The sequence below is a fragment of the Apus apus genome, chromosome Z (genome assembly GCF_020740795.1).
Source record: "Apus apus isolate bApuApu2 chromosome Z, bApuApu2.pri.cur, whole genome shotgun sequence".
NCBI classification, from domain to species: domain Eukaryota; kingdom Metazoa; phylum Chordata; class Aves; order Apodiformes; family Apodidae; genus Apus; species Apus apus.
In genome coordinates this window covers 9,839,474-9,853,626 of record NC_067312.1, presented here as the reverse complement: position 1 = coordinate 9,853,626, position 14,153 = coordinate 9,839,474, and the positions used below count along the sequence as shown (strand labels likewise).

The following is a 14,153-nucleotide window of genomic DNA, read 5'->3' as shown; positions in this document are numbered from 1 at the left end:
GCTCCGCTCCGCCCCGCCGCGCCGGCGCAGGGCCGCCCGCGGCCGGGCATGGGGTGGCCTGGGCGGGGGCGGTCTCGCCTCCCCGGTCCCGGTAGCGGCGGGGCGGAGCGGAGCGGCGGCGGGCGGCATGGGGTCGGCGTGGGGGCGGCGAGCGCTGCGGGCCGGGCTGGTGCTGGGCGCCCTGGTGCTGGTGCTGCAGGGGTTGCGGGGCTGGCTGGCTTCCAAGCGGTACGAGTTCCAGCCCGCCGAGATCGCCCAGCTCGCCCGGCACCACGCGGGTACGCGCCGCCCGTGGGGATGGGGTCACGGCGGAGTGGGGGGGGGGGGGGGGGATGCTGTGAGAGGGTGGGAGGGGGGCCCGAGGAGGGATGGGGAGGGGGAAGCGGGGAGAGGAACCGGGGAGGTGGGCGGGGAGGAGGTGGCGAGCGGCCTGGGCTGGGGAAGGGACCCGTTGCAGGAAGGCGGGATGGAGGAGGTTCTGGTACAGGGGGGGCCGGGATCACGGAGGGGGGAACGGGACTGGGACCTGTGGGGTTTCGGGCTGAGACCACAGGACGGACATCGGGAAAGGATCCGTACCAGGGAGGAGGGACGGGGGAGCTTGGGGGAAGTGGGATGGGGCAATGGGGCTGGGGTGAGAGAGGGTTGGGGACTGAGGCAGCAGCATCACCCAGCCAAGCTGGGGCTGAAGCCAGGGTTAGGGCGGCTCTGTCGGTGCTGGGGAAGGGCCAGGTCGGAGGACCAAGCCCCCAGGTAGACAGGGGCAGAACAGACACCCCCCCCCCACCCCAGCTAGGGCTAGAGGGGAGGGCTGGCCCCCAGGGGGCACAGGTATGTGGTCAGAGTGGAGGGGCTGTATGTCACCAGGGCAGGGTCACTGCCACTTTGCTTGCATCCCCCATATAGCCCACCCCCTGGAGTGGGCTCTAGGGCTGATGCGCTTGGCGCTGGGCATCTTCCAACACCATCTGGGGAGGGAAGCAGTGGGGGTGGGTCAGTGGCCATGGGGAGCTGAAGGCTGGAGAGAAGAGACATCTTTCCTAGGCAGATCCCTCTAAAGATGTGCTGGGACCCTGTGGCTGTGGAGGGGGTTCCAGCAAAGCTTGCTCCATGCCAAGGACTCACAGCCACACCGGGTACTGCAGGGCTGGACCATGAGCTGGCTTTCTCCAAGATCATCGTGGAGCTACGGAAGAAGCACCCAGGCCACATCCTGCCAGACGAGGACCTGCAGTGGGTGTTTGTGAACGCGGGCGGGTGGATGGGTTCCATGTGCCTCCTGCACGCCTCGCTCACCGAGTACGTACTGCTCTTCGGGACAGCTGTCGACACTGTGGGCCACTCAGGTAAGCAGGGGGTTTATCTGAGCACTTCCCGCTCCATTTATTTGTGTCCAGTTGCCCGGGCCTTGCTGTGCCCAGGGCAGGGAGGCCACTGCTCCACTTCTTTTATGGGGTGCACAATGCTGGAAAAACACAGCTTGCATGGGGACCAGCCCCTGTGGTGTCCTGCAGCACCCGCAGGTCCCTGTACGTGCCATGCCTTGTGGCCAGGACTCCCTGCATCCAGCTGGCAGGCAGTGGCAAGCGTCATGTCTCCCGGTGCTTCAGCAGGGAATGGATGCCAAACGTGCTGGAAATTGTGTAGCTTAAGGACACTGAGCAACCCAGGCGGGTGGGATATGGCCAGTCAGGCAGGCAGCGTGATGCCAGATCCAGCTGTTGTCCTCAGTGGGTCAAGACTCTGAGGCTGGCATCCTTCCCATCAGAGGCTGCTCCATGGCTCAGACCTGGGCTCCCAAGCTGTCCCCACCTGGGATGCACTGAGCCAGTGCCATCTCTCCTCCCACAGGTCGGTACTGGGCAGATATCTCTGACACTGTCATCTCGGGAACCTTCCGGCAGTGGAAGGAGGGGACCACCAGAAGTGAGATCTACTATCCAGGTAAGCCCAGCAGCCACAGTGCCCTGCAGGCTGCATCCATGTCCAGGGGCATAGCCCCTCTGCAGACTGTTCCTGCACTGTCGCAGAGCCTCCCTCCTTCCAGCTGGCAGAAGCCAGGAGCTTACAGTGGGGCAGTTTGCGTCCCCAGCATCTCAGTCAGTGCCAGCAAGAGAAAAGTTAGCAAGACTGAGGAGGGATTGGGGTGCTTGGCCCTGCTGGTCACCATCCCACATGTCTCCTCCCTGGGCGTGGTGCAGGGCAGTCACTCAAAGCCATTCTGGTTGTGTGTGTTGGCAGGGGACACCATCGTGCACCAGGCAGGAGAGGCCACGTCAGTGCAGTGGAGCGCAGGCACCTGGATGGTGGAGTACGGCCGGGGCTTCATCCCCTCCACACTTGCCTTTGCCCTGGCTGACACCCTTTTCAGCACTCAGGACTTCGTCACCCTCTTCTACACCTTGCGTGTCTATGCCAAGGGCCTACTCCTGGAAGCCAATGCCTTCTTCAGTACCTGGGGCTGCTGAGCCTGGCCCACTGGGGCATCCTGCCAGGCACAGCTGGCTCCTCTCCTTCCAGCCTTCTTCCCCCTTCCTTCTCCCTGAGCCCAGGCTCTAGCAGAGACAGCAGGAGACCCCCCTGTGCCTCCCCCAGATTGCTCTGTCCTTCCCTAAAGGCTACCTGGGTGCCAGGGCAGAGGAACTGTGGCAGTCACAGCAAACAGACTGCCAGTTTTCTTTACTACCTGCCTCTCCCCACATATTGATCAGATACACACCCTGCTTTTCCATCCCTCGGGAGCTGGAGTGGCCTCGTGGGGTGCTAACAACGCTGTGTGGCCTCGGCACGCAGTGGGAGAGAGGCTGGAGCTCACTGTCCCCAGGCTCTGCAAAATTTCTGCAGCTTCTGAGACATCAGGAGGAGGATGCTGCCCTTGGGGCAGGGTGCACAGGATGAGCTGGGCCAAAGCACCTTCTGTAGAGGTCGGCCAAGAGGTTCCCTGTCTCCCTGGCAGGCTCCCAGGGCTGTGGACAGCACAGGGTGCTGTATCCAGCTGGCAGCATCTCCCATGGCTCTGTCCCCATTGATGTGGGCTGGCAGCACACAGTGTCCACCTGGCACAGGGCAGGATCTGTGCTGGGACTCCCTGGTAGTGAGGAGATTCCCAGCTTCTGTTCTGCAGGTCCCTTTTGGTCCCCTGTGTGTCATCTGCCCCAGGGGATGGGGATCCCTTTCCTCACAGTCCTCTCGTCAGTCCCCTCCAAGGAGGAGAGCCACCGTATGTCGCCTTAACCAAGAGCCTGTCCTGCGTGGCCTCTGGGCTGTGCTCACTCCTAGTGTTGCGGGTGCCCAAACCTCTGTACTAGCTCAGGATGGGATCTTTGACCTTGAAATGCTTCCCCTGGCTGTGAGGCCCCCTGGGGAGAGCCACCCCATTCAGCTCCCAGCACAGGGTTCCAGACACCAAGGGAGCACCATGGATTCCTGACCGAGCTGGGCTGCAGACCCTGTTTGCAGCCCTGTGGCCAGACCTTTGTGGGCTCGCTGCTTGGTGGAGGACTTTCACCTCCGTGCTGCTGCCAAACTAACGTCTGTGTCCCTGGCCACCAGTCCTGCAGCATGTTGCTCCTCCTGCTCCCTGGACTGTCCCCATCCTGCTGACTGGCAGCCCCGCACGTGGGCTGCTTCTTAATTTGTCACCTGAAAAGAGATAATCGGTAATAAAATTGTTCATCCCACCCTCTCAGGTCCCTGGGAGAGTCTCTGGAGTGTGATGAGACCCTGTCACAGGGAGCAGTGCTAGATCCATCCGGCTCTGGGCTCAGTGGGAGTCCTGCTGGTACATGGGGACAGATGGATGTCAGCATCATCCTGCTTGGGGTCCTGGGAGCTGTGGGGTGCAGTGCAGGATCAGGCCCGTTTCAGCTCCCAGGGATCGGCAGGAGATGGTGCTGTTACTCCTCTCTCCACTGCCATTGCTGGGGTCCCAGAAGCCTGAGTGGGTACTAGGGCCCTGCTTCCAGAGTGGACCCAAGAGTCTGGGAGCTCCATCCTTTTAGGAGATGGTGCTGATGGTGGGTGTGCAGCCCTGGGGGAGGAGAGACCCCCAGTGCAATGGGTTGGTCCTGAGAGGTTCACACAGATACGCACACTCCCTCCAGTGTGCAATAGGCACAGGAGGGAATCACAGGGTATGTGGCCTGTGTGCGTGCATCTGAGTGTGTGCCCGTGCTGGCAGACAAGTTGCATGCAGGTGTGTGTGTAGGTGCAAGCAGGACAGTTGTGTGTGTCTCGGCAGGGCAGTTGGGCATGTGTAGGTGTGTGCATGTGTGTAGGTAGAACAGTTTGCAGGTGGGTTTTGGCAGAACAGGCGGTGGTTGCACACGTGTGTGTGCAGGTAGAACAACTGGGCATCCATCCATACAGTTGGAGCGGGTGCACAAGTGTGAGTGCTCAGGCACATATGGGTGGGATTTTCATGTTTTATGTGTGTAGGCAGAAGAGTCATGCGTGTGTATGTGCCTGTGCAGTGAGACGAGTGTGTGCGTGTGTGTGTGTGTGTGCACGATCGCAAGTGCACAGGTGTGTGTGCAGACCAGCAGAACAACCAGGTATACATGCATGCACGCCCATGTGCTCAGAGGCAGAGCATGTGTGCACATGTGCGTGGGCAGGCTGTGTGTGTGTGTGTTCCCATGGGCTGCGAGGCCTCCCTGGCCCCATGCTCTGCCCGTTCCCTGGGGTTCAGCAGAGCCCTGTGGAGGAACACGAGCAATCCCTCGCCGGCCTGCACGGGAAGGCGCTAACTCAGCAGCTCGTATCAATACTGCTCCACTTACAGCGAAGGCCACGTAATGAAAATCCAATGGGCACGCTGGTGGGAGTAAATAAGTATGCCATTAAAATGAGAAAATCAAAGCTCTGGACAGGTCTTTTCTCTTACCCATTGATTTCTTTTATTACGGAAATATTGCTGCTAAATAACATTAGTGTGAACAATCTCAGCAGTGTTTTCCGTAGCGCCCGTGTCAATAACTCCATCACAGGCGGAGGATTCCGCCCCCCCGCCCCCCAGCCTGGCTGCAGGGCCTGCAGCCCCATCCAGGGAAGGGCTCCTCCAGCTAAGATGGGATGTGCCTGCCAGAGGAACCAGACAGCACAAGGTGACTTGGGCAAGTGTCACTGGGATGGCACTGCCCTGGGACCCAGGAGCCCAGGCTGCTTTGCTATGGCAGGAGGGGTTGACCACATCCCAGCACTGAGCAGGGACAGCGCCAGGCAATTAAGGGTTCCAAAAAGCAGCCCTTCCCTTTTGTGGTGGGTGTTTGCAGCCTGTTAAGGTCTCTTAAGCATCCCCAGTGACCAGGAGGTGAACGATGGATCCTGGACACAGCATGTCTTGCAGCCTCTTACTGCCTCTTCCTCCACACTTCCCCTCATCCATGACAAATCTGTACTGGACTGACACAGCTCCCTGCACCTTGCCATCATTTGATTCACATGGAGAAAGAGGCATGAGGTGACAACTCATACACAGTCACCCAGCTCAAGCACAGCCCCTGACCCAAGGCCAGGTCTTGCACTCAAGCTGCCGGCAGGCACCCAACATCCTTTGAGATGCCCACAGGTGGCAGGGATATCTCTGCAGAGCTGCAGACCAGGAGGCATGGGAGATACACACCCTTTGGTACTCAGACCGGGTGGACTCCAGGGCACATCAAAGGACACTTAACCCATGTGTGGTGGCCAGCAAAGGGCAAGGAGATTCAGCCACAGGCACCTGCACCATGGATCCATCTTTGTCACAACCTCAGCTGAAGTGACCACAAGTGGCATCTCCCCAGAGCCGTCACCAAGACAAATGCACATCGCTGCCCACCAAACACCTTCCCCCTGCAGCTCAGTCTATCTTGTTGTCCCTCTGCATGCAGTGGGTATTGATCAGCCCACAGGATCTATCTCCCCATTCCTCCTGCAGTATCTCTCTGCTCCGAGTATCTCTCAATCTGCTCCGTTGTCTGCCATGCCAGTCTATACTCCCAGTATCTATCCGTGCCGCCGCAGCCGCAGCCGTCGATAGCCGTTTGTCTGGGGGATTTCTCTTTCTCTCCAGCTAGGAGTGTCACCAGACCCCACGGTGCAGAGATGCTGAGCAGGAGGGTGGTGAGGACACGGACCTGCATTGTGCCCCAGATAGAGCCTGAGCAAGGCAACACCTTTGTCACACACGTGCAGAGCCCCAGAGCCATCGTTATCACTGCAGAGGCTCTAGGGAGGAACCGGCCCAACTGGGCCAGGTCCTTTGGTGGCCATGCCCAGGGCAATGGGACATGCTGCACCCCAGGCAGGTCTCGGTGCTGACACTAGCCAGTCTGGCCACATTCTTCACCCCTGGGTGCCATGCTGATCCGAGCACCCCAAAAGGGAGGAGGATAGCTTCCCCAAATGCTTGGGTTCCTGCTGGGTCTTAGAGAAATCCCATCGCCCTCACATCTGACCCATTCCACCCAGCCCAGCCTTCAACTCAACTCCCTCTGCGCCCTGCTGTGCAGGGTATGGGGCACAGCCCAGCACAGAGCATGCCAGCACCCTGGCATGCAATGCAGCAGTACCAGAGGGGAGCTCTGTGTGATGGGAACAGGCAGAATGAGTCCTGGGGTGTTGCTGGTTCTGTGGATTCCCCTCAGATGGTGCCCAGTCTTATCTTACCGGGACAACTTCGCAGGATTGTTGGCTGGCTGTTGACAAACTGATGCTTAGGGGAGCTGGCAAGCACTGGGAGGTCCCTACCCCTGCCGCAGTGGAGATGGGATGGGCCCAGGCGAGCCACAGCTGTCCAGTCCTGACATGGGATGGTCGACAGCTGCTTTATCTCCTGCACAAAGATAAACAGTGCCCAGGGGCCCTGCGGGGTCGGGAGCAGCCCTGCTCTCCCAGGGAAGGGGCTCATTTTTCCGGCAGAGCCTCTCTCTGTTGAGGATGCTTCACAGAGCCTGGCCGGGCTGCCAGGAGCTGGAGAAGCCCCAGGGATCCCCAGTACTGTGGAAGGACAGGAGACAGTTTTTCCAGAGATGCACTCAGGGAAGCTGGAGAGCCCACAACTGGTGGCTTTTCTACTTTTCTCCCCAAAGGGACACGATGACAGGGGTAGAGGCTCAGCCAGGGCTGTGGAGCCCAAGAGCAAAGCCAGCTCCTGTTGTACCTGTGGCCAGTGGCTGTTTTTTGCAAAAGGCTTTGAGAAAAAGGCAAGACTTGGCTCATATTGGCTGTCCCTGGTCCCTGCAGCACACAGGTGGCCCCAGAGGGAACAGAGCCAGCAGTCCTTGGCACCCAGACCTCCTGTCACCCCATGCCACCAACATCGAGGACAGCAGCTTGTCGGTGACAAGCTGTCCTGGTTGTAGGATGGGACCAAAGCCATTGTCCCTTGCATGCTGGTTTTGCAGGTTGCTGCTGCTGCTCATCCCCCAGGGACTTGTGCTGGCCCTGCAGCTGCCTGGGGAAAAAAAAAAAAAAAAAAAAATGCTGAGGGAAGAGCAAGCACCTTGTTTGCCTCCTGCCAAAGCTGCCTTTGTATAAAAGAGGAGTCAGGAAAAAACTGGCAGGCAAGGCAGGTGGAGGGGGAGTGCAGGAACAGCATGGGGATGCTGCTGCTGGGTGAAATTCTGTGCTTCCCCATGGGCTCTGGCACACCTGGGGCAGTGAGGTGCTGTGGATGCAGAGTGCTGTATGCTCATCCCAGCTAATGCCCTTGTCTGATATCCAGAGATGCTCTGGATGGTACTCAAGTGCCTCAGTTTGCACTGCTGCAAGCAGGCACACAGGGCAAGCCAGGACCACTGAATCCCTCCAGTGACAGTGATGTTTGGCTTCATCCTGCCCACGCTAGGCAGGGGCTGGGGCTCTGGGACCCTGTTTGGGGGTCCAGGCCATGTTGCAGTCTAAGCCCTTTGGCCACAGTCTGGGCATCTCTCAAGGGGACCCCTGGGTGGCCCAAAACTCTGGGCAGGTCTCAGATGCCAGCAGCATGGGGTGCTTTGCAGCGACACCCCCCTCCCTCCCAGTTCTTACAGACGGAGGTCAGGGCTCAGTGCTTGCAGCTTGCCCGAAAACACCCTTTGGTGACACCCACCTCCCCAAACACAGCAGTGTGCACACGCCTGCCTGCACACACAGTGCACACCTCTGCCCCTCCCAGCACAGGTCTCACACACCTGCAGGAGAGCACAGAAGCACACACCCAGCTGCCAGCATACACATGTAAGCACTTTGTGTTGCCCCAACAGCGCACACACAAGCGTGTGCACACGCTGTACATGCTTGGCCCCTCTGACAATGCACACGGCTGCACACACACGCACGTCGATGGGAAGGGCTCTGTCCAATCCATGCACATCCTCTGCTCCCCCGGGGTGCACAGACTTCTCAAACACAGCGTGCATATGCAGCACACACACACTGGGCTCCCAGCGGGTCTGCACAGGCTGCCCTGCACGCACACATGCGCTGTGCTCACCTCTCCCTGTGTGCACAGATGCACATGTGTGTTCAGACACTACACACAGGTGTGATGTGCTCACCTCTCCTGGTGCACGCAGATGCACGCGTGTTCCAGTGCTGCACACACAAGCACACAGCACACTCAGCTCACCCATCGTGTGGACACATGCACAAACACAGCCTGACTGTACAAACATGTACACGAAATGTGCTACCTCCTCCAAGCACACACAGGTATTTATACATCCACAGACACTCTACACGTGTGCAATGGGTGCAGGACCCACTTACACGGGTGCACAGATCTCTTGCACACCCCTCCCGTGTACACACTCCCCTCTCCCCACACATCCATGTCTGCCTAACTGGACGCTCTGGACACCCATCTGTGCCCTCCCTTCATCCCAGCACCCCCATGCATGCACCCTGTCCCCCACACAGACTAACTGCTGCCGGCCCAGACCCCTGCCCCCCCCCCGCCCCATCCCCTGCCGCGGCCCCGCACAGGGCGGCCCTGGCCGGCTCTCGACGGGCCGGTCCCGGGGTGATTCCCTGGGGCTGCCGCAAGCCCGGCCCTCCCAGGATGACTCCCTCGACGTGCGCTAGCAAATGGGAGCGGGGAGGGGTGTTGCTGCCTGCCTGCCACTTGTTGCAGGGAAGGAAAGAAAAAAAAAAAAAAAAGAAAAAAAAAAAAAAAAAGAAAGAGAGAAAGAAAGAAAAGAGGGAAAAAATCCCACCCACCCTCATCTGCTGCGGAATAAAAGAAATATCGGCGGGCGCGGCGCCATGTGAGCGGCGGGCCGGGACCGGGCGGAGCAGCCGGCCGTGCCCCCCCGGGACGGCGGGGCCAGCCCCGGGCGGCGCTTGGAGCCGGCGGCATGGTGGAAAACCCCAGCCTGGCGGCCAAACCCGCCCTGGTGAGGGCCGGACGGGGGGGACGGGGGGTGCGGCAGCGCGGGGGTGCACGGTGGGAGCGGGATAGGGGCACCCCCGGTCGGAGAAGGAGCGGGATTGGGGTCCCCGGTGGGAGCGGAAGGAGGGAGCCGGGAGGACAGGGCGTCCGGTGGTACCGGTGCGGGGTTGTCTGGCGGGATCGGGACGGGGTCCTCGAGGGGGCCGCGACGGGGTAGGTAGGGGGCTCAGTAGGAGGCGGTTTCCCAGTGAGACCGTCGGAGCGGAGATCTCCGATGGGACCGGGGAGGGGGTCTCCAGTAAGACGCGGTCCCCGATGGGAACGAGGGCGGGGGCGTCCCCGCAAGACACAGTCCCCAGCGAACCGAGGAGGGGGACTCCACGTGAGGCAGCGGCGGGGGTCCCGGTCGGACCTGTGCCCGGTGGGAGCGGGTAGGTTGTCCCCCGGAGGTACGGGGATGAGGTCCCGGAGGGCAGGGTTCCCGGGAGGGCAGGGTGCTGGCTGAGAGCGGAGAGGGGGGCGGGTGGTCCCGGCGGGGACAGCAGCCGCTCCGGCAGCGGCTGCCGCGCCCGGTGCGGCGGCGGCGGCTCCACGGCCAACTTTTGGGCAGGGCCCCCGGGATCGAGGGATAGAGCGGGTGGGTGGGGGGGGGTGCTTCCTCCTCTCCTTCCTCCTCCTCCTCCGGCGGTGGCGGTGCTGAGGCCGTGCCCTGTGCCCGCAGCCGGCTGCCCCGCCGCGGGGGCCGGGGGCGGCGGGGGGGCTGCGTTTGGCGGCGGTGATGGAGAGCCTGCAGCGGCAGCAGGCGGCCCGCCTGGCCCGTGGTCCCGACGGCTCTCCCCGACGGCCCCTGGCCGAGCCTGGCCCCGGGCCGCCGCCCGCCGCTCCCCGCCGCCGCCCGGCCCCCGGCCCGCGCCCGCTGCCCGCAGCCGCGGGGGAGGAGGAGGAGGAAGAGGGGGAGGAGGAGGAGGAGGAGGAAGAAGAGGAAGGGGAGCCCCGCGACCCGCCGCCTCCCACGCACCATGAGTGGACCTACGAGGAGCAGTTCAAGCAGGTAAGAGGCATCTGCCGCCCCAGAGCACTAGCACCAGCACTGGCCACCCCAGGGGGGCATTGCTAGTGTCCCCCCGTGGTCCCCAAACTCAGGCTCAGGCCTCACTGTATGGACACCATTTATGCCTTCCACTACCCACAAGCACATCCCACCCTAAATGGGCAACCCCGTTGCCCCAGGCCACATCCCAGTCCCACCTATTACCAGACGTTATCAGGATGTCACCCTAAATGGGAACCCCCCCCGTGCCTCTCTATTGCCCCCAAACCTCATCCCAGATAAGCCTAGTCAGTGCAACCCAGGATCCCTATTTCAGAACCCCATCCTGCCCCAAATGTGTACCCTCCCATAGCTCCTCACTTGCTGCTGTCCCTGAGCCCTATCCCACTCTGACATGCCCCCCCATGTGCTCCCATTCCCCTGCGATCAAGCCCCATCTCACCCCTGCCTCACGTTCCCCACCTCCCCCTGCGTTCACTCTCCTCATCCCCAGGCACCCCCCAAGACTCCAACCCTGGTGCTTTCTGTGACGGGCAAAACAGGGTCACCTCCATCCACAGAGGTTTTCTGAAGGTGAACAAGGTTGAGGGCTGGGGCGCGTGGAGCTGGTGGGCCAGAGAGCCGAGCTCCCCCGTGTCTCCGTGAGGGCCTGGGCGCATTACGGCCGGTCGATGCAGCTCATTGATTTCCTCCATGGGCTGGAGGGAGCAGCGCATCGACTCTTGTCACCTCTTTGCTGGTGGGCATAAGGGAGACCCCTGTGCCACAGACGTCTGACGGGGAGGAGGGGACGGGGCTCCTGGGGCTCACAGAGAGGGTGGAAGAAAGGCTTCTCTCGGTTTAGCTTGTGTAAAACCCCAGCCTCTCTGGGTTCTACAAGCCCTGGTTTGCACGAAGCAGGTGCCGCTCCACACTGGGTTTGCACTCCCCACGTGTTTGGCTGCATCGTTGGGGTAAGGAGGGTGGCAGGGTGGGTGACAAGGAAGACAAGGGAAAGGGACAGAGCAGGGAGAGGTGTCCCCATGCAGCTGGTATTTGGCTTTTTAGGATGGCACTGCTCAGGGGACAGTGGGATGACGGAACTTACGGGTTTATCCACAGTGGCTCTGGGGATAAGGGACAGCAGCAGGGACCCAACTTTGGTCAGGTGCTGTGGGGCCATGCTTTTTCTGTTTCAAGATTGCACAAGGTGGTGCAGGGCTCACCCTCCGCCTCCCCCCCAAGTATCTGCCTGCAAGGCAGCAGGTCCAGGTGCAGGCAGCACAGGCAGCATGAGGCTGCCAGCACCCAACACTGCCTTGAAAGCAGTCGGGGGAGGGCTGGGGTGGGTGGGCTGCAGAGGCCAAACAGCATGTCCAGGAAGTGTTATGTTACACCCTGCTGCACAGAGAAAAGCTGACTGTCCGGTTCCTGGGGTCAGCCGGGAGGGAGATAGGAAGCAACTCCTCCTTCCCAACCCTAGGGAAGCTTTACGAGGAGAAAGCATCCCCGGCATTTCTCATCCTTCAGCCTCACGCCCTGCCCCTGGCTGGAGCTGCCTGTGCTCCCCATGTGGGGCAGCAGAGCCAGCAGTGTGGTGTGAATACTGGGGAGATGGGTGGCAGGGAAGGTCTATGCTGGGGGGGCTAAATCCTGCCACCACTTCGTGGGCTGAGAGCTGGCTCCTTGCTTGCTTGTTCTCTTTTCTCTGACCCTGATTAGAAAGGCAATGTGTCACTGCTCCAGAGACCCACATGTGGATTTCCCACCTGGTGGGATTTCCCAGCCAGCCCAGGGGACACTGGGGTGTCCCTTATGTTCAGTACCCCTGGGAGCACAGGGATGAGGGGATGGGCCGCAACAGGGAGAGGGAAAAGAAGTTACCAGGACCAGCACTGCCATGTCTTCACATGGTGCTGCGACACATCAGGGGTGAGGGGGGGGCAGCTTGGGGTGGGCTGCAGTGCCGACTTGCCCCCAGGGTCTGCAGGATAGCTGTCACTCCTGTCCTTCCCCTGTAATCATCCAGGAGGGGACATACCCCTGCCTAGGAGGGATGCGTCCTCCCCCGGGCTGTGGGGTTTTACCTCACCCAGCCTGGGGAACAGGTTCTCTCCTCTCAGCAGAAGCTGAGCTAGGAGAGTGGCCTTGTTCCAGCTTTTGGAGGTTTCTCAGGGGCTGTGCTGGAATGCAGTGGGGCACTAAGGGTGGCATGTGATTGCTTGCAAGCTACTGGGGGGCTGGCGATGGGAGCATGGGGGTCCTGGAGCCAGGGAAAGACCCCACGGTGGCTGGGGCTGTCTCCCACCAGGATCCCCTGCTTAGAGTTGCCCGTGCCAACATGGCACTGCTCGCATCACCTGCAATAGGTCTCAGGGACTGTCCTTGCTGTCATCCTCCTGGGGTGGGGGCATGGGGGGAGCATCTAAGTGAACAGGGACCCCCAAATCTAGGCTGGTTGGCAGAGGATTGTCAAGGAGCCACTTCCCTGGCTCCCTACAGTAAGGGAGGGAGCCTTGATGGGGAGGGGATGAGAGGGGTGTCGAGGACCAGCCATGGGAGGTTTTCCACACAGTGTGATGGTGCTAAAAATGGGATCAGAGGAGGAGGTCAAGGTGCAGAAACCTACTGAGGGTTAATAGGCAAACTGCTTCACCCACGGGAGCATTTTGGGGAAATATCCCGTGTGTTTATCCTGGTTTTATATGCTTCCTGAAGCACCGGATTGGGGGGGCTGGCAGGACCTTTGCTCTGATCTGGGAGGCCCCCTCTGATGTTAGGGGGTTGTGAGACCCTCTCACCCCTGCCTCTTGCATCAGCCCCCGGCGCCACTCTATGTACACTTGATAAGGAGACATGGGTAGAGGCCTGGGCAAAGGTCCAGGACATCTCCTGCACCCAGCACTGTGAGGCAGCCCTGGCCCCAGGGTGGGGGGCACTGAGCAGGGTCCGACTGTGCATTACCCGTGAGGTCCTCCTTCCCTAAGAATGAGGATGCTACCAAGTTGTGATGCTATGGTGCTGCATCATGTTAGATTTTGGAGGGCAACAAAAAGAGCCTGGCATTGCTGGTGCCAGCTTGGCCTCACAAATTCAGCTTCCCCTCCCCAGGGAGCCATGCACACACATAGGGACAGGCACCCTGGTTTCCTCCAAGCAATGGAAAAGGAGCACCAGGACCCAGGGCTCCCTTCCCCAGGGTAGCACCATGGGAAGGCTCTAGGGTAAGGGGGACTCAGATGCCTGGGTTTTGTACCAGCTTTCTGGCAGCAGTGTTTGCTGGCAGGAGGATGCCTTCCCTGCCAGGGCCCCACTGGCATGTTCAAACCCATCTTGTTGTGGTGGGGGGATCTGGATCTCCAGAGCTTCTTCATCTGTGCTCAGGAGCAGCTGGGGATGGTGAGCCCCAGCCAGCCCTTCGGGGACTCTCGAGTGTCTGATAGCCTCAGCAGTTAATTTGCAGTTGGCTTTCTTTGCCAGCAGCTGGTTGCCATCATCCTCGGCCAACCCTGGTGTGGCTGTTCCTCCTCTGGCTGTGGTGCTGCTCCTCCCTGTCTATCCCTGATGCCAAGTTTCCTCTTGCACCCACCTGCACTTTACATGCCTGTAGGAGGGAGCTCAGCAACCCTGAATGCATGTGCTTGCTTCTCAAAGCCTGGAGGACTTTGCTCTGAGTTGGCTGCAGACCCTCCTTGTGCTACAGACCCTTTATCCCATCCCTCGGGGTCATCCCATAATAAGGTGGCAGGGCCTGCACTGTGCACCCTC

The 14,153-nt window shown here is 60.6% G+C and overlaps 2 protein-coding genes across 4 annotated transcripts in view; one reads left to right on the top strand and one right to left on the bottom strand.

Annotated features, from left to right (window-relative positions):
- The first annotated feature begins 31 nt into the window (after window positions 1–31).
- SIGMAR1 (sigma non-opioid intracellular receptor 1) lies at window positions 32–4,946 on the top strand. Of its 3 annotated transcripts, none has more exons than XM_051643213.1 (4): window positions 32–278; window positions 1,146–1,346; window positions 1,852–1,944; window positions 4,696–4,946. In XM_051643213.1, exons 1-4 carry the CDS (start codon window positions 128–130, stop codon window positions 4,746–4,748), a joined length of 498 nt encoding a protein of 165 aa, XP_051499173.1. In that variant the 5' UTR covers window positions 32–127; the 3' UTR covers window positions 4,749–4,946. The 3 variants fall into 3 exon arrangements, with proteins under 3 accessions (XP_051499173.1, XP_051499172.1, XP_051499171.1); XM_051643212.1 differs by lacking the exon at window positions 4,696–4,946 and adding an exon at window positions 2,242–3,680; XM_051643211.1 differs by lacking the exon at window positions 4,696–4,946 and adding an exon at window positions 2,242–3,680 and having other exon boundaries at window positions 1,119–1,346.
- A 951-nt stretch (window positions 4,947–5,897) lies between these two features.
- The window catches only part of DNAI1 (dynein axonemal intermediate chain 1), a 159,335-nt gene continuing 151,079 nt past the window's right edge, over window positions 5,898–14,153 (bottom strand). The window contains exons 20-21 of the mRNA XM_051642737.1: window positions 9,352–9,954; window positions 5,898–6,119 (exon numbers count right to left, since the gene is read on the bottom strand). Of these exons, the coding sequence (XP_051498697.1) occupies window positions 5,898–6,119; window positions 9,352–9,954 (825 nt within the window). The remainder of the gene's footprint in view (window positions 6,120–9,351; window positions 9,955–14,153) is intronic.

What these genes read in the sequence shown, in the direction of transcription:
- SIGMAR1 (XM_051643211.1), top strand. Translation starts at nt 128, where the DNA reads ATGGGGTCGGCGTGGGGGCGGCGAGCGCTGCGGGCCGGGCTGGTGCTG. An exon ending in GCTCGCCCGGCACCACGCGG is followed by an intron (nt 279 to 1,118) that starts GTACGCGCCGCC and finishes CTCCATGCCAAG; the next exon opens with GACTCACAGCCACACCGGGT. An exon ending in AAGTGAGATCTACTATCCAG is followed by an intron (nt 1,945 to 2,241) that starts GTAAGCCCAGCA and finishes GTGTGTTGGCAG; the next exon opens with GGGACACCATCGTGCACCAG.